Source organism: Dothidotthia symphoricarpi, assembly GCF_010015815.1.
Source record: "Dothidotthia symphoricarpi CBS 119687 unplaced genomic scaffold P153scaffold_5, whole genome shotgun sequence".
NCBI classification, from domain to species: Eukaryota; Fungi; Ascomycota; class Dothideomycetes; order Pleosporales; family Dothidotthiaceae; genus Dothidotthia; species Dothidotthia symphoricarpi.
The window spans coordinates 334,113-357,459 of record NW_022985012.1 but is presented as its reverse complement, the minus strand read 5'-3'; the positions used below and the strand labels follow the sequence as shown (position 1 = coordinate 357,459).

At 56.1% G+C, this 23,347-nt stretch overlaps 7 protein-coding genes across 7 annotated transcripts; 3 read left to right on the top strand and 4 right to left on the bottom strand.

Annotated features, from left to right (window-relative positions):
- Nucleotides 1–275: 275 nt before the first annotated feature.
- On the bottom strand, nt 276–7,340 carry P153DRAFT_421032 (glycoside hydrolase family 43 protein; the record flags this gene model as incomplete). The annotated part of the gene is made up of 6 exons (XM_033672280.1): nt 7,100–7,340; nt 6,843–6,983; nt 5,556–6,502; nt 4,904–5,506; nt 4,699–4,855; nt 276–1,426 (listed from the first exon to the last, which is right to left on the bottom strand). Exons 1-6 carry the CDS (start codon nt 7,215–7,217, stop codon nt 276–278), a joined length of 3,117 nt encoding a protein of 1,038 aa, XP_033526355.1. The 5' UTR covers nt 7,218–7,340.
- Nucleotides 7,341–7,660: 320 nt separating this feature from the next.
- On the top strand, nt 7,661–8,351 carry P153DRAFT_284546 (uncharacterized protein; the record flags this gene model as incomplete). Its single annotated transcript, XM_033663330.1, has 2 exons — nt 7,661–8,111; nt 8,164–8,351. 2 exons carry the CDS (start codon nt 7,661–7,663, stop codon nt 8,349–8,351), a joined length of 639 nt encoding a protein of 212 aa, XP_033526354.1.
- A 43-nt stretch (nt 8,352–8,394) lies between these two features.
- Nucleotides 8,395–9,144, bottom strand: P153DRAFT_277556 (uncharacterized protein; the record flags this gene model as incomplete). Its single annotated transcript, XM_033662945.1, has 1 exon — nt 8,395–9,144. A coding segment is annotated over one exon (750 nt), but the record flags the coding sequence as incomplete, so codon positions are not given.
- A 1,109-nt stretch (nt 9,145–10,253) lies between these two features.
- Nucleotides 10,254–15,315, bottom strand: P153DRAFT_334346 (cell polarity protein-like protein). The gene is made up of 3 exons (XM_033665610.1): nt 14,473–15,315; nt 14,140–14,422; nt 10,254–14,086 (listed from the first exon to the last, which is right to left on the bottom strand). The coding sequence occupies exons 1-3, from the start codon at nt 15,146–15,148 to the stop codon at nt 10,534–10,536; spliced, it is 4,512 nt and encodes a 1,503-aa protein (XP_033526352.1). The 5' UTR covers nt 15,149–15,315; the 3' UTR covers nt 10,254–10,533.
- Nucleotides 15,316–15,470: 155 nt separating this feature from the next.
- On the top strand, nt 15,471–20,262 carry P153DRAFT_364427 (WD repeat-containing protein-like protein mip1). The gene is made up of 4 exons (XM_033667604.1): nt 15,471–15,994; nt 16,050–19,310; nt 19,362–19,699; nt 19,749–20,262. Exons 1-4 carry the CDS (start codon nt 15,653–15,655, stop codon nt 20,020–20,022), a joined length of 4,215 nt encoding a protein of 1,404 aa, XP_033526351.1. The 5' UTR covers nt 15,471–15,652; the 3' UTR covers nt 20,023–20,262.
- Nucleotides 20,263–20,356: 94 nt separating this feature from the next.
- Nucleotides 20,357–22,188, top strand: P153DRAFT_364426 (aspartyl-tRNA synthetase). The gene is made up of 2 exons (XM_033667603.1): nt 20,357–21,646; nt 21,713–22,188. Exons 1-2 carry the CDS (start codon nt 20,379–20,381, stop codon nt 22,122–22,124), a joined length of 1,680 nt encoding a protein of 559 aa, XP_033526350.1. The 5' UTR covers nt 20,357–20,378; the 3' UTR covers nt 22,125–22,188.
- A 69-nt stretch (nt 22,189–22,257) lies between these two features.
- P153DRAFT_421027 (exosome complex exonuclease-like protein Rrp40) lies at nt 22,258–23,248 on the bottom strand. Its single transcript, XM_033672279.1, has 2 exons — nt 23,016–23,248; nt 22,258–22,959 (listed from the first exon to the last, which is right to left on the bottom strand). The coding sequence occupies exons 1-2, from the start codon at nt 23,217–23,219 to the stop codon at nt 22,438–22,440; spliced, it is 726 nt and encodes a 241-aa protein (XP_033526349.1). The 5' UTR covers nt 23,220–23,248; the 3' UTR covers nt 22,258–22,437.
- Nucleotides 23,249–23,347: the final 99 nt, after the last annotated feature.

The following is a 23,347-nucleotide window of genomic DNA, read 5'->3' as shown; positions in this document are numbered from 1 at the left end:
ATCATCTCGGATGTGGCAAGGTACAAGCCTCTGCCAAGAATGCTTAGATCATTATATGCCCCGAACACAAACCTTGTTCACCAAACAAGAGGATTCAATAACACGAATGCAGACGAAAGTGAAGGGCTAGACTAAGCACTCCAAGCTGGGTTGCGTCACTGGCTCGGCAGGCACTGATCACTCTTCTGCATGCACACTTTTCACGTTCAACACGTCGACGCTCCGACATCTCAGTCGACCCTTTAATTATACGAAGGACGTATGACATCACAAAGCTAGCTGTCATATCCGTCTGACTCGTGGCTCACCGGCCTGTACACGAAGTACCCAAACGACGCCGTCTTTTCCGTTCCGTTCAAATCAGAAGCCGCTACCCCAACAAATGCTCCCGTGAAACTGCCGTGCGCCTGATGCCCGCCACACTCATCGCTCAAAACGGAAGCATCGTAAACAGGCCCAACCTCTTCCAAGCGCGCCTCCTCTCCAAGCGCATAGGAGAATTGCAGATGGCTGCCTCGAATACTGAGGGCCAATTTGACTTTCCCCTCGTTTGGAATCTGGACTGGATCTGCGAATGGGAGTTGCAGACAACCCTCGGGCCAGGAAGCTTCAGAGCTCTGAATGAGTAGCTCGCGCTGGCCATCGGCGTCGGCTGTCACAGTAAGATAGAAGAAATTGTAGCGACAGTAGTACGCAATCAGGCCTGCAAACTGCCTCTCATCCGTCGGGGAGAAGTCGATCACAGTTTCGGCATCGTACGAGAAGTGTGTTTGGCGGCGCGCAACGAGCGCTTGCTCAAACCAAGAACCAACGGACTCGCGGCCAACCAGTTGGAGGCCGTCCTTGACAGAAAAGATTCGTTCGGGTTCTGGCGTACGAAGCCATTGAAAGTCTTCGTGTAAGCCGTTGGTATTATCAAACACATATCGTTGTTCCGCCCAGTACTTCGTTTCGTCCCGAGCTGCTGGCAATTCGACCTGATGAGATGGGACAGGTCCATTCTTGATATACAGCCATCCGTCGTCACTCCAGTATGCCTCTTGTATAGATGTTTCGCGTCCGAGCACGCAGCGACGGGCCTGCGTCCTGGGACGACCGCCGAGGTGCACAAGGTAGGCTTTGCCATCTGATGTCTCCACCAGATCTCCATGGCCAGCCTTCTGTAAGGGTGCTGTAGGGGCATCCTTTGATGTGAGTATATGCTTCTGCGGGTGCAGTTCGTATGGACCCCAGATGTTTGAAGATCGTGCCAGAGTGCAAGCGTGGCTATACGAGGTACCACCCTCCGCCGTCAATAGGTAGTACCATCCATTGCGTTTGTACAGATGTGGGCCTTCCACCAGGTCTAGCTCTGTCCCGTAGAAAATGGTTTTACTTGGACCCACGAGTTTTCCTGCCTCTGGATCAAACTCCTGCAGTCTTATGCCTGCGAAAGCTCTTGGGCGTCTCCGGTGGTCTTGCAGCATGTTAACAAACCATTTCTTACCATCGTCATCATGGAACAGAGATGGGTCAAATCCGGAAGAGTTGACGTAGATCGGATCCGACCAGGGACCCTCGATGCGATCGGCAGTGACGATGTAGTTGGGCGTGTCTTTGAAAGAGCCGTCCTTGCGCTGGACATTGGTGTACACCAACCAGAACTTTTGGCTGTCGTAACTCAAACACGGTGCCCATATACCTGATATTATTTTAGTAAGAGCTCGAATGCCAATGTATGACTGACGTACCACAGCTATCAGGGACGCCTCGCATATCCAACTGACTTTTCCTGCTCAATGGACGAACAACAAGTTTCCAATTCGCCAGATCTTTGGAGTGGTGAACTACATATCAGTCAAGGGTCAGTATTTGTGTGTACTTGGTCTCTCAAGTTCGCTCCGAAGACAGAAAAATATGGTATCGAAATGCATCACATACTTTGCACACCAGGATACCATTCAAACGTCGAGTTAGCAATATAATACTACAAGCAACGCCACAGTCAGCATAGATCCTGAAGTTCTAGGCTCACATAACATTCACAAGGCTAGTATGTATTTCTAGCGCCGAAATGGTTCAACGCATAATAACGACTTACTGCCAACATATCAGTATGGTTTCTAACATCTCTTAATTCAATGAATCTACTTACCGTCATCTCCAACTCGGACAATGGAAGGATCCCTTCGGCGAGCGGACATAATCAGCATTCATTCTACATATAATGCATGTGGGGAATTTTACTTACGCGTTGAAGCCTGGCAAGATAGGATTGCGAACTAAAGGCATGGCGAAATTGTGCAAAAAGCTTGACAAAGGTGATTTTGGACAGATGATGAGCTAAAACGTTGCCTTATATTCCTTGATAGGGTAACAGGCGGGGAACGGGTAAGGAACAACCCAACCTGGCAACACCCCGCACTCGAACATCATCAGGCAAAAGGCGACCGGCAACGCGATATTGGAACTACTAGTCACCCTCGCGTTGAATTGCTCCGTATCTTCCGGATCATGCCATCATACCTAACCCGAACACCCCAGTTTACATAAACTACAAGAAGAGATATCCACAACCACAACACACAAACCACCATTCCCCAACCACAGCCTCACGAAACAAGCCGATCAACACCAATCCAAGCATAAAAAAGCGCCGCCAAAAAGCTAAAAAGCCGGACTTCCCTCAACTCCTGCTGACTCCTCCTAACTTTTTCCCACAAATTGGGCAGCCTATCCGCCTTCCACAGCGTCCGCAACCGATCATACCGCAGCTTATCATAGACACTCCAAAACTCTTCTTCGCGGTAGTAGTTGCACGCATACAGCCACTTGAGCCCACCGGCCTCCGCCACTTTACCTTCTATGATCCGATTGTTCTCTACAAACTGCTCGAAGTTGTCGCCGCGCAGGAACTCGGTGCCGTACTGCGGAGAGCCCCAGACGCCTATGTTAACGATCTGACGCGTGGGCTCTGTGTTTGTGCGCGCCGTGTGCATGGGCGGGGCGGCATCGTGCTTGATGGGACATAGCCAGAGCGGGTAGATCTTGAACGTGTCGTGCATGAAGGCCAGGAACTTTGGCGCGTTCTGCTCCGGGATGGCCAGGTCTTGGATGATGTGTGGCGTGCCGCCTAGGATGTGTAGCACGCGGTACTGAAACCTCGTGCGCCACATGGTGTCGAAGAAGAAGCGCGTGAAGCGGTTCCACAGCTTAGGCGCCCATCCGTAGGCCGCCATCCAGAACACACCTCGATCATATCGGAAGAAGTAGTCTGCCACGGGGACTAGCTCGACCATGGCTGGAGTGCCATCCTGGCGGTACGCACGCGAGTGCTGCGTCCAGTGGCACGTCAGACACATATACCCATCCCCCGCAGGCGCACAGCGTATCTTCCCATGCACATGCGTGAAGAACCACGGATCCCTCGCTCGTGTAAACCGCACAACCTTCATCCCAGGATCACGCTTCTGCACAAACCTCCCCTCGACCACCACACCATGTCGGTCAGAAAACATAATACAATCCAAAAAATCCACATCCTCACCCACATCCGCAAACCTCGCCAACGCCCCATCATACGACGTAACAGCATGATACACGACCTCGACATACGGCCCGCAGCCCACAAGCCGCACCTCCAATAACGTCGTAATCCCCATCGTCCCCATCGCGCCCGCACTGCCGTAGAACAAGTCCGCCCTCTCCCCCGCAGACGCCCACACCACCTCCCCATCCCCAAGCACAATCTCCACCCCGCTAACCGTGCTGTCAAAATACCCATGCCGGAACGACGAGCTCTCGGCTGCCGTGCCTGCAAATGCGCCGCCCGCCGTGATGCCGGGGAACTCGGGCACGACGGCGGGCGCGAGGTTGAGCGGGAGCAGTGCTTTGATTAGCTCGTCCATGGCGATGCCTGGCTCGATTAGGGCGGTTTTTTTCTCCGCGTCGATGCGGAGGATGTGGGTTAGGTGCGAGATGTCGACAATGTGGGTGCGGGAGGCGGCGCGGGTTGAGTTTGAGGAGCCGTGGTAGATGCGGAAGGGCGTGTTTTGGGCGTGGAAGGCTTTTACTGCGGTGGAGATTTGGGAGACTTGGGCGGCGTGCGCTGCTGGGGTGGTCATGGTGGTAGTGGAGGGGATGGGCATTCTGAGGATGGGTTGCTGGACGGGTGTGAAGTGATTGAAGGGTAGTGAGGAGGTGGTGGGTGTTTACTAGGGGTTGGGGAGTGGGAGGCTCTTGATCATGGTACATGAGAACAATACGAAGGAAATGAGGTTAGGAGGACCATGTAGTCTATCGTCGACAGAAGCAAGGGGGCGCCTAGCAGATGGGTTTTGGTGTAGTCTAGAACCGTCACGGCGCGAACAATACTATTGTCTATCAACGGTATACGCTAGATAGTACCTATTCAGCAGCGAATGAAAGGATGGAGCACTAGTGAATTTTGTTCATAACAGAGGATGCACATTTAGGCGTGAAGCCTAATTGCTCCTCTTACATACCATTTGACTGCACCAAGAAGTTCGTCTGCGCGTACTTCAAAGATACTAGAAATGTCTTCAAGGCCGCTCAAGCCTTATCTTACAAGATACAGCTGTAAGTTCCCATGTCTAATCTGACGTGAGACGAAAACACCAATTCCCATGAACGATTTCAACAAAAACACACAAGTGCTTAAGCTGATCTCTCAACTCTCAGCATGTGGCTCGTTCCCACTTCTGACGGATTCCTCCGAATTCCGAGCATCAGTAGGTTCGTTAGCTGATGTGGGTGGCTCAGCAGTAGGCGAGGCGACGACTCCCGCGGGCGGGATAAACGTCTCTCCTTCCTCGGTGTCGAGTTGCATCAGGAACGTTTCCCATATTTCAATCAACTGGTATATATGTTAGCAGAGCTACTACGAAGATGACGGATTTCTCACCTCTTTCTGCGCCTCTACTGCGCTCTCCAAATATGTCTCCACGCCCGATTTGAAGTCCTCGACTTTTTCTCTTTCAAAACGCTCCAACTCGCTGCGCATGAGCCTGCCCATGTCGTCGAACAGCAGCCTCGCCTGGTGTACCCTTCGCTCAGCATCCGCAACGTCAGCGCCGAGTTGGTTCAGACGGTCTTGTTGTGACCTGCCCTGTCTGAGGAGCTTGTCTTGAGTTGTTTTGCGCTTCTGGAGCTCCTGCTCAGCAGCGTGCCAAGAGTGGTAGGCTTTTTGACGTTGTAGAAACGCTGTTTTGACGGAACCTATGAGGCGAATGTATTCGTCAATGACAATGCCCATCGTAAGCACATCCTGTTGAGCCTGACGCTCGTACAGTTCTCGAATGCGGATCTGTATGTCTGATAGGCTGTCAAGCGGGGTAGATAGGGAGGGTGACAGCTCTACAGCTGACAGCGAATGCAACGAAGCTGAAAAGTCGCCGCAAGCCTCGGCAAGCCCCTTGCGCTGGGTCACTACAGTGTCTGTTGCCTTGAGCAGCGCCTTTAGTTGGTTCTCGAGCGCATCGAGGTAGATTTTCCGGTCATGAAACCACTGTTTCGCATCAGTAACTGGGTCGAAGAAGTCCAGAGAGGGCACGTACATCATCGTGTTCGACGAACTTGCCGCTGCTGCCAGAAAGCATGGAGCCAAACATGCCCTTGCTCTCGCCCAAGCCAGGGTCCTTGCGTTCTTTGTTCTTGATGTCGACGTTGAAGGCGTCGCTCTCGAGGAAGAGCTTGAGATCGCCGTCATGCTGCAATATGGGGTGGGTTGCTGTCTTGTTCAACATGCGCTCCAGAGCCGCGCGCCGGGACTCGACAAAATCAGTCTCGAAACGGCCCACGGCTTGTTTCTCTGGCGGCGGGGGAATGATGACACCAGGGTTGTTGCTGTGCATCTGCGTGTACAGCCAGAGGAAATCGCGGTATCGCCGAGAGACGGAAAATTCGGGGTTGCGGTAGCCTTTGGACGTTGTCTTGGTGGTGACCGAGTACTCGGTGTGCGAGCTGGTCAGGTCGCCAACCTTGTGTGGGTCGCCCACATAGATGGAGAACGTTGGCTTCGCAGCTTGCTCGACGCTGACGCTGGGCTGAGTCTGGCGCTGTTGCTGCGTGCCCGCGGGCGCCTGGACGGGCGGTGGTACACGTGCGGCCTGCGAACGCGGCAGTTCGTCGTCGTTGTCGTCGTCGTCAAGGTTGACCGAGTCCATCATACCGCCCAGCGAAGGAGCAGAGGCGCCAGGCGCAGGACGGGAGCCGCGGGATGCAGCAAGTTCCTTCTGAGGCGGCGCGGGAGCAGCGTCAGACCCAGTAGTCGGCGTGGGGGCCCCCAGAGGTCCCAGAGGGTCGTCGACAGCCTCGAGCTTTGTCGACTGGACGCCGTGCTGCCGTCGTCGAGGACCGCGGGCAGCAGACGAGCGCTGTGTAGCTGCAGCATTGGGCGCCGGCTTCTCCGAGGAGGCCGCTTCATTGTCGCCGTCGCCATCCGGGTGGTCTTCCGGGTTCACTTGGGGTGGCTTCTGCGCTGGGCTCGATTGCGAGGGCACGTCTGGCACAGCGTCAGCGTCGCGAACAGGCGCAGCAGCGGGGAAGGGCCGTCTTACCCCCCCACGGAGAGCTGTCTTCGTCTCCAAGATCCATTGCAGGCTGTCAGTGGGACTTTGGGCTTATTTGGCGTTTAGGTGGTGCAGCTTGCAGCTAGGTATTGAGGTGTATGGTCGCATCGACGGCGCATTACGACATCCGTCCTCCGACATGCCCGACTACTCTACATCGCTTGGAACTCGACAACATCTATCTATCTGACATGCATTCTACTACCTCACAAGTGTGAAATCAGACCCCACACTACAGGTTCGAGGATCCCAACGTTGCCTTCCCGTGTTCACATGTATAGCACACTTTTCCTTCCATTGAGCCTAGCCTCATTACCCCCGTCGTCAACCCCATCCGTTTACCCAGATGCACCACCCTGCTTTCAACGAAGACCGTTGCGCCCTCGGGTGCAGGTCGCAAGTAGGTGCAATTAACTTGTACAATCAACACATGTCCAGAAGACGCGAGGCTCAAATCAGAATGTCACTTACTACAAGAACGTTAGCAAGATGTATGGAGAGTGTGATAGCGCTTGACGGGGTTCAGTACCGATTGCGGCTCACGTGGCCTGTGTCCCAGAAGCCTTCACGGCTGCAGGCTGCGATGGTAGTCGATGTCGTGATATCGAAGATCAACGCGACTGCTCCACCATGAAGATTACCACCCATGTTACAGAGCTGGCGAGGCACGGTGAAGCTGAAGACGGTGCGCGCATCGTGAGGATCAGCACTCGTGGGCTCGTACGTGGCCGACTCCAGCTTCAAGATCTTGGGTAGCACAGCATCATGGCCCTAGACGCAACACATTAGAGATACTTCAGCGCATCGAGGATAGGTGGACAAGCATCATAGCCATCGGAGCTCGCAATCTCAAACTGTTCCAGACGGTCAGCGAGGGTTTATTGAGAACTGGGACTGACCAACCCATTTCTGGACTATTTCAAAAGGCGATAAATCGTTGCCCATGGTGAATGCTGCGAACAACGATGAACAGCACTGCTCGAGATAACTATATGGACCTCGGCAGCAACCGCGCCACTAACCCCAATCTAGCCCACGCGCCAAAACTTTCAACCTCGACACGCTGCACACGAGAGCCCCGCAACCCCGCCATGGACGCCACAACCCTTTTTCGCCAGCTGCTCCGTACGCCAGCCTGCCACCGCTACGTAATGCTTCCGCCGCTGCGCCCACACGCGCGCACCTTTGCGCTGCTGGCCCCGCCGTCGCTCGCGCACCCGCGCTTCCTGTCTCTCCCGCGCGTCCTCCAGCCCAGCTTCTGGGCTTCCATGGTACCCAAGCCGTTCAAGACCCGCTCGGAACAGTCACCCAGGCGCGGGTGGAATCCTGCGACGCCCTATATCATTCTCAGTCTGCTCGTTGGTAGCCAGGCCATCCAAATCCTATGGCTGAAACAGGAGCGAAGCCACACTATTCGCAGGGCCGAGACCAAGATTGGTATGCTGAAAGAGGTTATTGAGCGCGTACAGAGAGGCGAGCATGTTGAGGTCGAGAAGGAGCTGGGGACTGGGGATGCAGAGGGGGAGAGAGAGTGGGCTGAGGGTGAGTTGGACCGCTAGCGAGACAAGTCAGAGAGAGTGCTGACGTGATGTAGTTGTTAAAGACATCCAGGACGAGGAAGCACTCTTCCAGAGTAAGAAGCGGAGAAAGGCCCTGAGGCAGGCTGCCGCAAAGGAGGCCGACACCACCACGAGTGAGGACATCAAGCCACGGCAGCAAGTCGTCGTGGGAAAGAATGGAAACTTCCAAGTGGAAAGCATCGGAGGCTCGAAATTCTACTAAGCTATCACCTTTCCCCTGAAAGCGGCACCTCCAGCACCTCCTGGTCTTCCATCCCGTCTTCATCCTCATCCATCTCCTCTTCGTCTTCCTGCTCATCCTCCCCGCCCCCTTCCATCTCCAACTCCAGCGCAGTCCGCTCTCTCGAAAGCTTCAGCCTCTCACCACGCTTCATATTCCCCACATTATTAGACAACTTCGTAAACCCCCTCGCCTCAGGATTATCACACAGAAGCGCCAGCGTCACTCCCCCCCTCAGCGCATCATCCACCGTCGCCTTCCTATGCCTCAAACACAGACAAACACGCGCAAGCCGCCTCTCCAAACTCCGCCGACTAACATCCGTCAACTTGCCCCGCACAACCTTCTTATGGTACACGACAGGCCGGTTCCAGCCCCGCACGTGCACAGCAACCGCCGCATCGAAGACATGATGCGCCGTGGCTTCGAGATCCGCGCCGTCGAACACCGCCGTCTCGACGAATCGCTGCCGGTGGATCGAGGACGCCCCGTCGCTGATGCATGATACGTCGATCATGGCCTCGTAGATGCGTCGCACCCAGTATGCGCGGCCGTGCTGTCGCACGCGCTGGATGTCCGGCGCATCCGACTTGGGGGCTATGCGTGTGCGCTTGCGGTGTCGCTTCGCGTCGGCGGAGGTCTGGAAGTAGCCCGTGTAGGCTGGGTAGATGGGCGGGGACGCGTTGCTGTCCGGTGGGATGGAGGGTTCCTCTTCGATGAGCGGGTGGTAGCTTGCTCCGTCTAGCTCGTTGGATGAATTGGCGGTTGAGACTGGAGGCAGACTTGCATCCGCACCGCTTTTGCGACCTATGTGCTGCTCGTACAGGCTGTTGAGGAACGCGTGCGGGTACCGGCACATGGCGGAGATCTTCTGCTCGTTGCTGAGCGTGGACGAGTGGATGAGGGTGAGTAGTGTGCCGGCGATGCTGGGCTTGGATTGCTTTGACGTATCGCTGCTGGGGCGTTGGAGTGGTGCCATTGGATCTTGGATTTGAGGATTGAGGCTTGCGTGTATGAAATCGTGTATGTGTATATGGAAATATATGGCAAAGATTGCAATGACGACCAGCGTCAAGTATATGGAATCGAAATAAATCGCAGAAAATGAAGCAAGGAATGGGGAAAAGATAGATGTGGATATAATAATCCGCAGAGTTCTTGCTGGGGGATGATTATATACACAACCCTTTCCACTCCAAAAACCAAGTCCCTATTGTCCCGCCCTCGAACAATGGCGCGTCCTGATCCCTAATCCCTGATCCCTGGTCCCTGGTCGCTCATGTGGTCAACCCCCACCACACACGTTGCTCGCTTGCTACTTGTTTATTGTACCCTAATCCTATAGGAGGTCGCGGTAGTACTTGCGTGCTATTGAACGTGATAGTTGGGCGGGGTATCTATTGTCGCACAGCAGCGCTAGTACGTGGGTCTATCAGTGAAAGTGAAAGGGAAAGTGAAAGCATGAAAACCTTCCAACGCACGGGTATTCGAAACAGCGAGGACTGTGTTCTACGTACGAGATAGCGAGTATGTCGAGTCTTGGTTAGGGCCTGGGGGTGCTGGGAACGTGTCGGTGAGTTTTCTGGGGTATGGGATGGGGATAGGGATGGAGATGTAGGTGCGGGATAAGTAGATGGAACATAAGAAGATGAAAAACTAAGCCAAGCCATACCTACCTCTTCGATGCGTATCAACACGGCGAATCAGATATAAGAAAACACATCATGCATCGAATTGTGCCAGTAAAGCACGACGAAGTGGTAGATGGTAGAGTAGGCTGTACAACGCAGTACTTCAGCAAAGCACAGCACAGCAAAGCCCATCACCGCCTCAACAACAACAAAAGCAAGACAAGACAAGACAAGACAAAAAAAGTTTAGAATTACCACTTGATATGTATAAACAAGAACCCAGCCGACCTCCCCACAGACTAGACTAGACGATTCAAAAAAGGTGGTATATAAAGGGACAGGACAGGACAGGACGGGACGGGAAAAAAGGCGGTTGGGAGGGGGGGAAACTACACAGCTATAATCAAAGACTCCATTCCAACCAAGCTCACTGACTGAATGACTCATTCGCTCACTCAACCCAAAGCCAGCTGAGGGGGGGTTATAAGAAAAACGGTATTTGACTTGCGATTCCACGTCCCCGGTCAGATATGTCATGACAACGAACCAGGCAGCGTCGACGACGACGACGGCGCGGCATTTGTCCACTGCTGCGGCGCCTCTCTATCTCCTTTGTGGTCTTCCGGCGCATCGGAACCAATGCGCTGTCTCCACTGGGCGAGAGACTCATTATGCTCATCGCGATCATTAGTGGGCGTGCGATCGAAGTTAAAGTGATCACTCAAGCGATACGCCTTATTTGTAGTCTCCCAGTGGCTGCGCAGGGCGTCGAGTTCAGACGCGAGGTTATCGAGGGCCATTGAGTTGCGCGTTGCGGACGAGGCGGGGCGGTTGTTGATGGCGGCTTCGGGGGTGCTGGACCCGTCGTTGCGGCTGTAGAGCGACTCGACGGACGCGACGCTGTCGTGCGTGCGGTGCCGCATGTGTTCGCCGTTTACGCTCTCGACGGGCACGTGGGATTGGCGCCGGTAGTTGTCTACGGATGTCTCGAACTGGTCGAGGAACATCTGTACGCGGTGTTCGGCTTCGCGGGCGCGCTCTTCGACGAGCGCGTACTGGCGGCGGAGCGCCTCGAGATCGGTGCGGTGCTGCTCGGCTGCGGAGGTGGCTTGTCTTGCGTTGTGTGTGGTGACTTCGACGGCGTTGCGGGCGCCTGTCAACTCGGCCTGTAGCGCGGCGATCTGGCCTTCGAGACGAGCGACGGATCTCTTCATGTTCTCCTGTACGTTTGACAACTCGGTTTCGAGCGCCTCTCGCTCTGCTTCCCATTCCGGCGGTTCTGTGGAGTTTTGCGCAAGGCCCCTGGTCTGTGTGAGCTCCTCCTCGAGCTTGGTGTTCGAGGTCTTGTAACGGTCAAGCTCCTGCTTCATCTTCGTGAGCATCTTCTCCGTTCCTCGGAGGTACTTGACAGCAGCCTGGTGGTCGTTGTGCAGGGCTTGCAACTTCTCCTCCCAGTCCTTGCTGACGTCGTGCTCTCGTTGTTCGAAAATGGTTCGAAGTTCTTCGTGTGCCTTGTTCATGGAATCGATCTGTTGCTCTAGTTCCCGTACACGGTTGAGCTCGGGCGTTCCGAATCTCGAGTTGGGGCTTTCCAAGACTCGTGACCGTCGAGCATCAGCATGGTTGACTCCCCGTTCATCTAAGAGGTTCTTGAGAGTCCTGAGCTGCACTTCGAAGGCGTTGCTCTCAAGGCGCAGACGCTCGTATTGCTGACGCAACTCCACCTTCTCGGCTTCGCAAGTTTGCATGTCGCGCATTGCATGTTGCAGCTGCTTTCTGATGGTGAGGCCTTCGCGACTTGACTGTTCTTGGTATGCCTCGAGGCCGGCTATCCGCTCCTCTGCACGGCGGAGCTTCTCAGAAGCTTGGTCGGCGGCTGCCTGGTTCTTGCGGGCTATGGTATGTGCGGCCTCGGCCTGCTGTTGGAGTATCGTGACGCGCTCATCCACGACGTCTTGATCGATATCACGATGGTCGGCCAGGTTTCCAAGCCCAGAAAGTACCGCCTGTCGATGGAAGCGTGCTTCTTCGGCGTATCTTTCCGCGAGCTCTTCAGCGTCGTGAAGCTTCTGATTTGCCGTCTCGAGCTCAGTCGTGCGAGCTTCATGTTCAGCACGAAGCTGTGCTAGCTTCTGTCGGAGACTGTCACCCTGCTGTCTATCCTCCTCAAGTTGCTTCTCTAACAATATAGACCTCTCCGAAGATGCGACCATTGCATCGCGCAAAGACACAAGCGAGACAGTGTGGTTTTTCGACTCCTCAGACAATCGGACGACCTTGGCACCCAGCTCTTGTTTGTCAATCGCCAACAGCTTGGATGACGATTCTGCTGCGGCCGCGTTAGCAGAGACTTCTCTAGCTACGCGTTCGGCTTCATGTAATTCGGCGCGTAGGCTCTCAAACTCAGCGGACGCTTGCTGTCGTGTCGAGTTTAGCTCTTGCATGCGCTTCTGAGCGGCTTCTGCGGTTTCCTCAGCGAGCTGCTTGGCTCTTCGTTCAGATTGGATCTCATGTGTCAACCTCTCCACCTTTGCAGAGAGTTCACTTTGTGAGGCCAAAGACACGGCCAGACGGCGATTGGTATCGTTCAAACGATCCATGTCGGGTGTACCTATATTCCGAGCTCCATCCAACTGGGGAGTTCCATTCTGACTACCACCACCATGAGCAGCCAATTTAGTCTTGGCGTAGATGGCCTCACTGACGGCGGCGTCCCGTTGCCTTTCGATTTCCGCAATCTTTTTAGCCGCGTCGTTGCCCTGAGACTTGATCGATGTTTGCACACGGTCGAGCTCGGTTTTCATCTTTAGAAGAGCCTCGACCAAAGGTCTGTCTTCATCACGGAACGAATCGGCCGATCGCTCATCGAAAACAGGACTCGTCGAAGGCCCGGGGTGGTATCCTGCTTTACGGGCGAGGGCAAGTTCCGATGCATACCAGGCATTCCGACCCTTGACTGTCTCGAGTTCTTGGACTAGTTCGTTGTTCCGTTGGCTGATTGCAGGCGACATATTGGCTGGCTTTTCCATAATGGGTGGCTCGAAGTCGCGATTAGTGGCGTGTTGCTGCTGAGCTTCAGTTGATCGTCTTGGCGCTGTTTGATCGACACTGTCCTGGGATTGCTGCTGCCGATGTGACCTTGACGTGTTTCTCGATACTATGCTACCTGATCGAGACGTGTCCATTGATTCTTTTTGTGCGCCTGGACTAACCGCATCGGATGGGTTTCGTTGCATTTCAGTCGTGGAAGGGCTGTCGCGGGTTATTGGTGACAGGTTTTCTCTGTTGAGCGAAGATGTAGCCCCCGTGTCTACAACAGGCCCGTACGTGCGTTCGACTTTTGTCGGTGTTTTGCTTCTGGAGTTGGCAACCATCTGGGGATTGGGTTCATTAGATCTCGGGTGGGGAGGCTGCTGAAGCATCGGAGGGCCCGCAGGAGCTGGCCCAGCTGCACGAGGCAGCCGCGATCCAGCATTACCGCCCAAGCCATTTCCTGCTGCATCCGGGGCTCGGGAGTGCGGCGGCCCGGGTACCATGCTCTCACGCGCTGGAGGCGACCCTATTCTGCCTTGGAAGTTTTGGGGGGTTTGGAGGTTTGGGCCATTTTGAGGGTTTGGGGGATTGTTGCTTCTGTCCCCTCCACTCATTTTCCGTGGCGTGTTCAGTGCCTGCTGTGGAAGTGCACTCTCGTTGGGGGGATATCTGATCTTGGAAGTATCGAGGACATAGGCGAGGCTGAGTTCGTTCCTCTCACTGGCAGAAGAGCTCGGCTCGCCCGCCAGGACAACAACGTGCTTTCCAAACGCAGTCATACTGTGGCCTGACCGCGCTGAGGGAGAGTGCCCCATATTCTGGAACATGTACCATCGTCGGGACGATATGCGGAAGGCAGCAAGATCGCCCAGGTCGACGCCGTCCTGTGTGCGTCCGCCAAAGATGTACATGGTGTCGTTGACAAGTGCGGCAGAATGGCCCTCGCGGGCGACTGGGATGTAGCCAATGCAGTCTAGCTCAGTCCATGCATTGGATCGCGGTTCGTATGTCCAGACATCGTTGAACCAAGTGACGCCGTCGGTACCGCCAAAGCTGAGGCCGCAGTTAGCAGAGCGCGCGGGCCAGGCAGAAAGTGGTGCACCTACAGATAGAGCTTGTCGTTCCACGTGACGACAGAATGGTTGGTGCGGGCGGGCGGCGAGATGACATGGGGAGAGACCTGGTCTTTTGTGTTTGGGAGCAGCACCTCCCAGCGGCTGGCCGACGACTGGAGTGAGTTCAGGTCGAAGGCGACGAGGTCGTTGAAGAAGAAGCCCTCGACCTGGCCGCCAAAGATGTAGATCTTGGAGCCCAGGATGTTCAGCGTGTGCCCGTAGCGGCCAGTGGGACGCGGGCCCTGGGGCAATGCGCGCGACCAGTGCTTCGTGGCTGCATCGTGTCAGCAGAGGGATGGACGGGGTGACAGGCAGGCAACTCACAGGTGTTGAGGAGATACAGCGTGTCGTCGAGGTCGTCGTTGTCGGCCAGCTTGGTGTCGCCGCCGAAGACGATGAAGGCGTTGCCCACGAGCAGACTGGCGTGGCCGACGCGGGGCCCGGGGCCGTCGCCTGTGGTGGAGATGGGGTAGCAGGCCATGGTCCCGTTGCCCATCTCGGTCAGCCACAGGTCACCCTTGACAGTGGCGCCGCCAACGAGGCCGCCCATGAGGTAGATGGTGCCATCCTTGGAGGCCGTCGCATTGATAGCAGCGCCGTAGCGGGGGAAGGGGTTGCCGCCGGTGAAGTTGAGCCTGCGCGACGACCACGGGTACGGCGAGTCCTGCGCGGCGCCCGTGATTCTGGCCGTCTGGGGCGCGTTGTGTGCCGGGAGGTTCGACTCTGCCCGTTCGCGCAGCAACGACTTGGGCTCGGGCGGCGTGGCGCTGGTGGGGCCCTGCAGCGAGCTGAGCGACGTGTTCACGCTCCCGCCCGGCGTAGGTGTCTGCGACTGCGGCGGCTGGCTCTGGGGACCGGGGCGGCTCTTGTCAGGCTCGCGAAGGGCGCCATTGAGCGACGTCGGCGGCGCGCCCTGGCCGTTGGACGACGAGATCTCGCGCACGGCGGGTGGCAGCGCGCTGGTCGGCGGCTTGCTCTTCTTGCCGAAGAGGAAGGACATGGCCGGTGGCTCACGCACGCATCCGGGCTGCGGTGGAGGCGGGAGTGGTGGCTGCGCGCGGTGGAAGGCTTCTTAGGGCTGGGGGCGGACGGGCATGTCGTGGGCTGGGCGCGGGAGGGCAGCGGTGAGGCAGGGCGGGCGCGTGTCGGGGTCGGAGCCGGTGTTGGTGTCGACGACGACGTTCACAACATTCACGCTGCCGCGCATGCCCCTGACAACCGTCGCCGTCGATTGGTCTGCGTATCCCGGTCGTCACATGCCTCACCGCCGGGCCTATTGCGGCCTAGCCCCGACACCTCGTCTGGAAGTCGCGACCGACGGCCTCTGTGACCTTCTGCCTCCGCCCTCGCCGTGCCTCTCCACGCTGCTCCACCGCACGCCCGAAGCTCCCCTCCGCCTACTCGACACGCCCCTCACCGCACACAGCAGGCTCAGCGACATGGGCGCTGCCAGGAGCTCTGGCCCTCTCTGCTCCCGTCCCAGCTCCGCATGAGCACAGCCAACATGCCGTCCCTCGCCAGCAGCCACGCGCACCCCAATCCGCTCGCTTCCCACGCCCCCACCTCGGCCCTCGCCAGCATGGACGACCCGCAACCCTCGCCCTCGCCCGGCACCCCCGCCCACATCTCGCCCACCACGCCCACCGCCAACGTGTCGCAGCAGACGACCCGCCCCAGCACGCCCTCGCTGCGCCCAGACCTCGTGCGCGCAAGGAGCGACTTTGGGCCCCGCCATCCTGCGCCGTCCGAGAGCGCCGACGAGGCCAGCACCGACGGCCACTTCAAGATCCGCCATGGCTGGGACGACCAGCTGAACTCGGAGGAGTACAGCAACATGCTGACGTCGGTGCGTTGAGCGCTCCAGTCGCCGGCCTGCGCGTGACACTGACCGCTTGCGACAGAACTTCTTCATGTACTACACCGACAAGAAGCACGAGACGGGCGGCCACCCCAAGAGCGAGGCCAGCGCATTCCCCATCCAGGAGTGGCGCATGCGCGACCGCTTGAAGACCGTCTCTGCCGTCCTCGCCCTGTGCCTCAACATTGGCGTCGACCCGCCCGATGTCATCAAGACAAATCCCTGCGCAAAGGAGGAGTGCTGGATAGACCCGACCGTCACGTCGCAGACACCTGGCCACACCCCCATGAACCAGATCGGCAAGGCCCTGCAGACGCAGTACGAGCAGCTGAGCATGCGCACGCGCTACAAGCTGCTGCTCGACCCAACGACCGAGGAAACAAGGAAATACACGTCTACACTGCGACGCAATGCTCGCAATGAGAGGGTCCTCTTCCACTACAACGGCCACGGCGTCCCGAAACCAACCTCTTCTGGCGAGATTTGGGTCTTCAACCGCAACTACACCCAATACATTCCTCTGTCGCTATACGACCTGCAGAGCTGGATTGGGGCCCCGAGTCTGTTTGTATACGACTGCTCCGACGCCGGTATCATCATCAGCAACTTCAACAGGTTTGCCGAGAAGCATCAAACCGAGTTCGAGGAGGCGCGTAGGAGGGACTCCAGTGTCGAGTATGTAGATTTCAGCGACTGCATCCATCTAGCGGCGTGTAGAGAAAAAGAGTCTCTTCCCACAAATCCGGAACTGCCTGCAGACATGTTTACTGCCTGCCTGACAGATCCCATCACCATGGCTGTGCGATTTTTCATACTGCAAAATCCTCTCCCCAGCAAGGTCGGCCTGCGGGATGCTCACAACATCCCCGGAAAAGTCTCTGAGCGTAGAACGCCCATTGGCGAGCTGAACTGGATCTTCACAGCCATTACTGACACAATCGCCTGGAACTCCCTGTCGAAGCCCCTGTTTAAGAAACTGTTTCGCCAGGACCTCATGGTTGCTGCTCTCTTCCGCAACTACCTCCTAGCACAACGCATCATGCGCGTGTACCACTGCAATCCCATCTCCCATCCCGAGATCCCTCAGACGCACGATCATCCACTGTGGCGAAGCTGGGATCTTGCTGTCGAGCTGATCTTGGCCCAGCTTCCTGACCTTCAAGCCGAGGCTCGTGGCGAGAAGGAGTATCAATACAAGCACTCCGAGTTCTTTGCTGAGCAATTGACGGCCTTTGAGGTGTACTTGACGCAGGGCGCCGTGGAGCAGAAGATACCGGAGCAGCTGCCCATAGTGCTTCAGGTTCTTCTTAGCCAAGTTCACCGCCTTCGTGCGTTGATCCTTCTCTCGAGCTTCCTGGATCATGGCCCGTGGGCTGTCAATCTCGCACTCAGCATCGGCATCTTTCCATACGTGCTGAAGTTACTCCAGTCGCAGGCAAACGAACTCAAACCTGTCATGGTCTTTATATGGGCTCGCATCCTAGCCGTTGACCAGTCTTGCCAGGCGGATCTCCTAAAAGACAACGGGTATCAATATTTCATCAACATCTTCAATCCCAATTCAGGTATTCCTATTCAGAATGCCAGCGAGCACCGAGCAATGTGCGCATTCATCATCTCCATGTTCTGCAAGGACTACAACCAAGGGCAGCGTGCATCACTCAGCACTGAGCTGGTCGAGAGTTGTTTGGACCACCTGAAAGACATGCAAAACCCTCTGCTGCGACAGTGGTCGTCTCTCTGCTTGAGCAAGCTCTGGATCAACTACGAAGAAGCAAAGTGGGTTGGAATTCGTTGCATGGCACACGAGCGATTGTGTGAGCTTGTCATCGACCCGGTCGCCGAAGTCAGGGCTGCAATGCTACATGCATTGACGTCCTTTCTAGGCATTCGAGACGTCACTGCTCAGGTGGCTAACATCGAGGAGTCAATCGCATCCATGGTGCTTGTCATGACCACGGATGGCAACAGTATGGTACGGAGGGAGTTGCTGATATTTTTCTCTACTTTTGTCGCTCGCTACAAGTCGCGATTCGTCGTCGCTGCATTCGAGCAGTTCTCCGAAGAGACAAACGCCCACCTCTCGACGCAGGCGGAAGATAGGAACAGCGAGGGCCTCTTCATGAAACCCCGAGCGCCGGGAAGTGACGGTTCTTCCTCATCAAGCCCCTGCTCGCAGAACACCATCTACTCCGCTATCTGGAAAGAAATCTTGGTCATGTCTGTCGATCCCCATCCCGAGATCGCCATGGACGCTGGAGTAGTTGTAGATTACATTCTGATCGCACTCCTTGATTCTCCACTCGCCAAATTTGTCCAATCGCAGTTCGATGACAGCCTGAAGAAGACTTCCGTTCCTCGCCCGGTCCGCCGAACGCAGGAAGAGAGACCTGCCCAGCAGATGGCTTCGACTCCACCTACGCCGTCAAAAGAATCGGGTTATCTGTCTCTCTTTGGAGGCATGCGAAAATCAACGAGCGTTGGTGCCTCTCTAAAGAGCCTTTGGACGGGGCATGAGTCGTCAAATTCTTCTCAAAAGGCGCCGGGCAAGGGCAAAGTGGATGATCTGCTAGCTTCCTCCACAGATTCCCGTCCTCAGACTCCAGAAAAATACCACGTCGAGGAAGAGCCAGAATCAAGAGGGCTCAAATCTAGGACCTTGGGTCAGAAGCCAGAAATACCACTCAAAAGCGTGTTTTTCGAATGGTCTGTGGAGTATTTCCGTGAGCCGCAAATGAAACCGACAGAGGCAGATGAGCCTGGCAGCACAGACTACAATGGCAGACTTTGGCGAAGAAACCGCAACGACAAGATCATCGCCGAGACACAACCACTGAAAGATGTTGCAGTTTCGAATCGATGGGATGTTCCCCGTGGTTACTTTGATAACCTCAGTCAGCCCATGAAGATGTGCTTTCATCAATTCGAGGATCACCTCGTAGTCACTGACAATCGAGACACGGTCAATATCATTGATTACTCCAAAACGGTCAACAGGCTCAATTGCTTCTCCAACGGCAACCCCCCAGACTCGAAGATAACCGACGTCCGTTTCATCAACGAGGACGACCAAGCTCTGTTGATGATTGGGTCATCGGATGGTGTCATCAAGATATTCCGCAACTACGACACAAAAGCGAAGACGGAACTAGTGACGGCTTTCCGAGCCTTGACTGATCTTGTTCCAAGCAACAAAAACGCTGGACTCGTTTTCGACTGGCAGCAGGGTAGAGGCCTGGTGCTAGTCGCTGGAGATGTCAAGGTTATCCGCGTGTGGAATGCGGGGACAGAAGTGTGCACAAGCGTATGTTATAGACTATTTCTGGGCGTGATGGAAGAAAACTAACGATGACAGGACATACCCGCGCGATCAGGGTCGTGTATCACTTCGTTAACCTCAGATCAAGTAGAAGGTGATGTGTTTGTTGCGGGTTTCGGTGACGGTGCTATACGAGTCTACGACCAGCGTCAGAAACCTGCAAGTGCCATGGTCAAAGTTTGGAAAGAGCACAAACAATGGGTGACCAATGTCCACCTACAACGCGGCGGGCAACGTGAACTCATCAGTGGTTGCCGAAGTGGAGAGGTCAAATTATGGGACATTCGCATGGATCGGAGTGTGAGAACCATACAAGCGACGACTGACCATCTTCGCACGCTGAGCGTTCACGAGCATGCGCCCGTCTTTGCAACGTAAGTGCTTGGAAGTCCAGAATCCCGGATAATAAACTGATGGTTACAGTGGAACACAGAAGCATCGGGTCAAGATCTTCAACATTAACAATGGTAAGCCTGTGTCGTGCTTCGAGCCATACTCGGGCTTCCTCCGCGATCGATCAGCGCCCATATCGGCTACGGCTTTCCATCCCCATCGTCTTATGATTGCGGCTGCAGCTTTGCATGATAACCACGTCAACATCTTCTCCTGCCACGAGCCGAAGAATCCCACGCTTAAGACGGTGAAGCTGTGGGAGGGTAGTACCACTTCTTCTGGCCGAGCACCCTCATTCACTTGAGTGATCATCTTGTTAGGTAGACTTATTTCTTTGGTACGAGGAGGCTAGTAGGTGAAGGAGCATTGAAAGATATGGCGTAAACGGTGCAGATACTTTGGTTCCACGGCATAGCTAGCGGACAGGGCATTGGGACATGGCGTATGGCGTGCTTAGGTTGCACATGGGGGCTTCATCATGACCATGCGTGGCGTGCAGTATAGTAGTTGGTATGTTAATGATAAAATATAATTTGGTCGAGGTCTCATCTTGGCGATGACGCTACACGGGTGTGGTCATGGTGGGGCTGCGACTGTGATTCACAACCCCACTGCAAAAACACCACAGCTGTCACACCACCACACTCACAACTACTCACCATGGCCGACGCAGCTCCAGCAGCTCCCGCCGCGGGCGACGCCCCTCAGCAGCCTGAGCAAGCCGAGGGCCCATCCAAGAACGCGCTCAAGAAGGCACAGAAGGAGAAGGAAAAGGCAGCGAAGAAGGAGGCAGCTAGAGTTCGTGAACTCGCCGAACGCGCCAAAAAGGACGCCGCCGACGCCGCCGATGTGTCTGCTGGAGCCTATGGCGAGCTGCCTCTCTGCGGATCCGTCGACTTCAAGCCCACGGGCACGCCCCGCGCAGACCTCGCCGATGCTGCCTCGAACGAGGACAAGGAGATTACATTCAGATGCTGGGTCGAGAACGCGCGTGTCCAGTCGGCAAAGCTCGCCTTCCTGAACCTGCGCCAGGACCTCAACACGGTGCAGGCTGTTGTTGCTGCCAGCGAGAAGCTGAGCAAGCAGATGGTCAAGTTCTGTGGTGGTATCAGCACCGAGAGCACCCTTGTCGTTACTGGACTGGTCAAGCGCGTGCAGGAGCCCATCAAGAGCGCCTCGATCAAGGACTTTGAGATCCACGTGCAGAAGTTGTTCATCGAGGCCAAGGCCGAGGTGCCGCTGCCACTGCAGGTCGAGGATGCCGAGAGGCCTCTCCCTACCGACACAGCAGTGGACGAGGAACAGAAGCAAGAGGAAGGCGGGGAGCGGCCCCTGGTCAGCCTCAACACGCGGCTGAACAACAGGACGCTCGACCTGAGGGCCAAGATCAATCAGTCCATCTTCGTGATCAAGAGCGGTGTCTGCGCGCTGTTCCAAGAATTCCTGTCCAACAAGGGTTTCATCCTAGTCCACACGCCCAAGATCCTAGGCGCTGCGTCCGAGGGCGGAGCCAACGTCTTCGAGCTCAAGTACTTTGGCCGCCCTGCCTACCTAGCCCAATCACCGCAATTCTACAAGCAGATGCTGATCGCCTCGCGGTTCCAGAAAGTCATGGAGATTGGACCCGTCTTCCGCGCCGAGAACTCCAACACGGCCCGCCACTTGACAGAGTTCACGGGGCTGGATCTGGAGATGGAGTTTCAGGAGAACTACCACGAGGTCATGGGCGTGCTGGAGGATCTCATGCTGTTCATCTTCGGAGAGCTCAACTCGCGCTACAAGAAGGAAACCGACTTGGTCAGGGGCGTGTATCACATTGACGACTTCAAGCTCCCGGAGTCGGGCAAGGTGCCGAGAATCCCGTTCCGAGAGGGTATCAAAATGCTGCGAGAAGCCGGGGAGGAGCTAGGCGACTACGACGACTTGACGTAAGTGAACCCCCCCCCGCAAATAAACACAAACCATGCAACATCTCTAACCCCCCCAACAAACAGAACACCACAGGAAAAGCATCTCGGCCGCCTGGTGCTAGAAAAATACAACTCGGATTTCTACACGCTGGACCAGTTCCCCCTCGCCATCCGCCCCGCCTACACCATGCCCTCGCCCGCCGACCCCCTCCTCTCAAACTCCTACGACATGTTCATGCGCGGCCAGGAAATCTGCTCCGGCGCACAGCGCATCCACGACTCCGCCCTGCTGGCCAAGCAGATGCGCGAACACGACCCGCCGATCGACCCCGCCGGCGCGGGCACAAAGGACTACGTCGAGTGCTTCAAGTTTGGGTGCCCGCCGCATGCTGGAGGTGGGTTTGGGCTCGAGCGTATCGTGCAGTTTTGGCTGGGCTTGCCGAATATTCGTATGTGTAGTTTGTTTCCTAGGGATCCGCAGAGGGTTGTGCCGTGAGGAGGGTGGGAGAGGTTTTTCGCGTGGTAGTGTGGGGTTTAGATTTGTACCAAAAAAAGGGGGGCTGGTGGTGGTGAGAATGCGGGGATTGGCGAATCAATCGAAGACCAACATGGGTACTTACGATGAGTAGAGAGGGAAGAAAATACAAGCCTGAAGATTTCTCATACGCGGTGTGCTGCGACTACTGACCCGTTACGTTGCTCGAATACTAAAAGATGATGATTGGTGAATTTTGCAGTCGTGTGTCCTGAGTGCATTGTCGCATCGTATGGTGTCGTCGGGCTTGTCGAGAGCAGGGCGGTCGAGGCCATCACAAATTCTTCAAGACCTCAGCAGCCAGTTTTTTCTGCGCACTTTCACCGAGCGCCCGCTCATCAACTTCTTGCACCGCCCTCCCAACTGCCAGGGTAGTCTTGACATTGCCTCCATCCACATGCGCAAACCCATTTCTACCTACTGTGAGCTCGAAGCCCACTTTTGCACCCAATGCGCCCAGGAGCGGCAAGTCGCCCTTTGGAGCCAACAGCCTCCTCGCCATGCCCAAGCTGATGCTGAACAGCATGCCCCCCTTCAACGGCCCAAGACCCTCGCTCTTGCCAGTCGAGGGGTCGACACAGGTCAGCTCTGGGGCCGAGTCTCTGCCCGCGCTGGCAACGCGACAGTAGACCAGTGAGCGCGGCGGGAGCTGGGGGCGGGTTTTCTTGGTGGCGCCTTCGAAGGCCAGGTGGGGGAGGGTGGCGGGCGGTGTGTTGGGGGTGAGGAAGCAGCTGAAGTTCTCGGCGGCCGAGCCGCTCACGGTGGCTATGACGAGGTCGCCGGCGAAGGGAAGGTACTGCGATGCGTGTTAGTGGGAAGCATAAGTTGAGATAAGATTAAGTGCGAACTGACCCTCCCGCTGTTGTACTCGACGATGGCGGCGTTCTTCTTGCTGTCTGTGACCAATGCGCCGGCTACAGTGGCCGTGACGGTGTTGGGCGGCAGGTGGCGCAGGCCCGGGCCCAGGGTGAGCGTCTTCTTCTTGCCAGTGCCCTGGGGCAGGGCGTCGGACGGGATCACGTCGCCGGGCAGGACAGCGGTGAGTGTGGCAGCCATGAAGAAAGTAATGTGTGGAGAGAATGCGGACGGCGGACGGGGAAGGATGTTCGAGGCTGCACTTGCGTCAGATCCAGACTTGGCAGGGTCCAGAGCACGAAAATATTGGTCGTGGTGGGCTGTCGACG

Coding starts and splice junctions, on each gene's coding strand:
- P153DRAFT_334346 (XM_033665610.1), bottom strand. CDS start 15,148: ATGTCCTTCCTCTTCGGCAAGAAGAGCAAGCCGCCGACCAGCGCGCTG. Junction 14,423..14,472: donor GCTGTATCTCCTCAACACCT/GTGAGTTGCCTG, acceptor GACACGATGCAG/CCACGAAGCACTGGTCGCGC. Junction 14,087..14,139: donor TGGAACGACAAGCTCTATCT/GTAGGTGCACCA, acceptor CTGCGGCCTCAG/CTTTGGCGGTACCGACGGCG.
- P153DRAFT_364427 (XM_033667604.1), top strand. CDS start 15,653: ATGCCGTCCCTCGCCAGCAGCCACGCGCACCCCAATCCGCTCGCTTCC. Junction 19,311..19,361: donor GGACAGAAGTGTGCACAAGC/GTATGTTATAGA, acceptor TAACGATGACAG/GACATACCCGCGCGATCAGG. Junction 19,700..19,748: donor CATGCGCCCGTCTTTGCAAC/GTAAGTGCTTGG, acceptor TGATGGTTACAG/TGGAACACAGAAGCATCGGG.
- P153DRAFT_364426 (XM_033667603.1), top strand. CDS start 20,379: ATGGCCGACGCAGCTCCAGCAGCTCCCGCCGCGGGCGACGCCCCTCAG. Junction 21,647..21,712: donor GGCGACTACGACGACTTGAC/GTAAGTGAACCC, acceptor CCCAACAAACAG/AACACCACAGGAAAAGCATC.
- P153DRAFT_421027 (XM_033672279.1), bottom strand. CDS start 23,219: ATGGCTGCCACACTCACCGCTGTCCTGCCCGGCGACGTGATCCCGTCC. Junction 22,960..23,015: donor TCGAGTACAACAGCGGGAGG/GTCAGTTCGCAC, acceptor CACGCATCGCAG/TACCTTCCCTTCGCCGGCGA.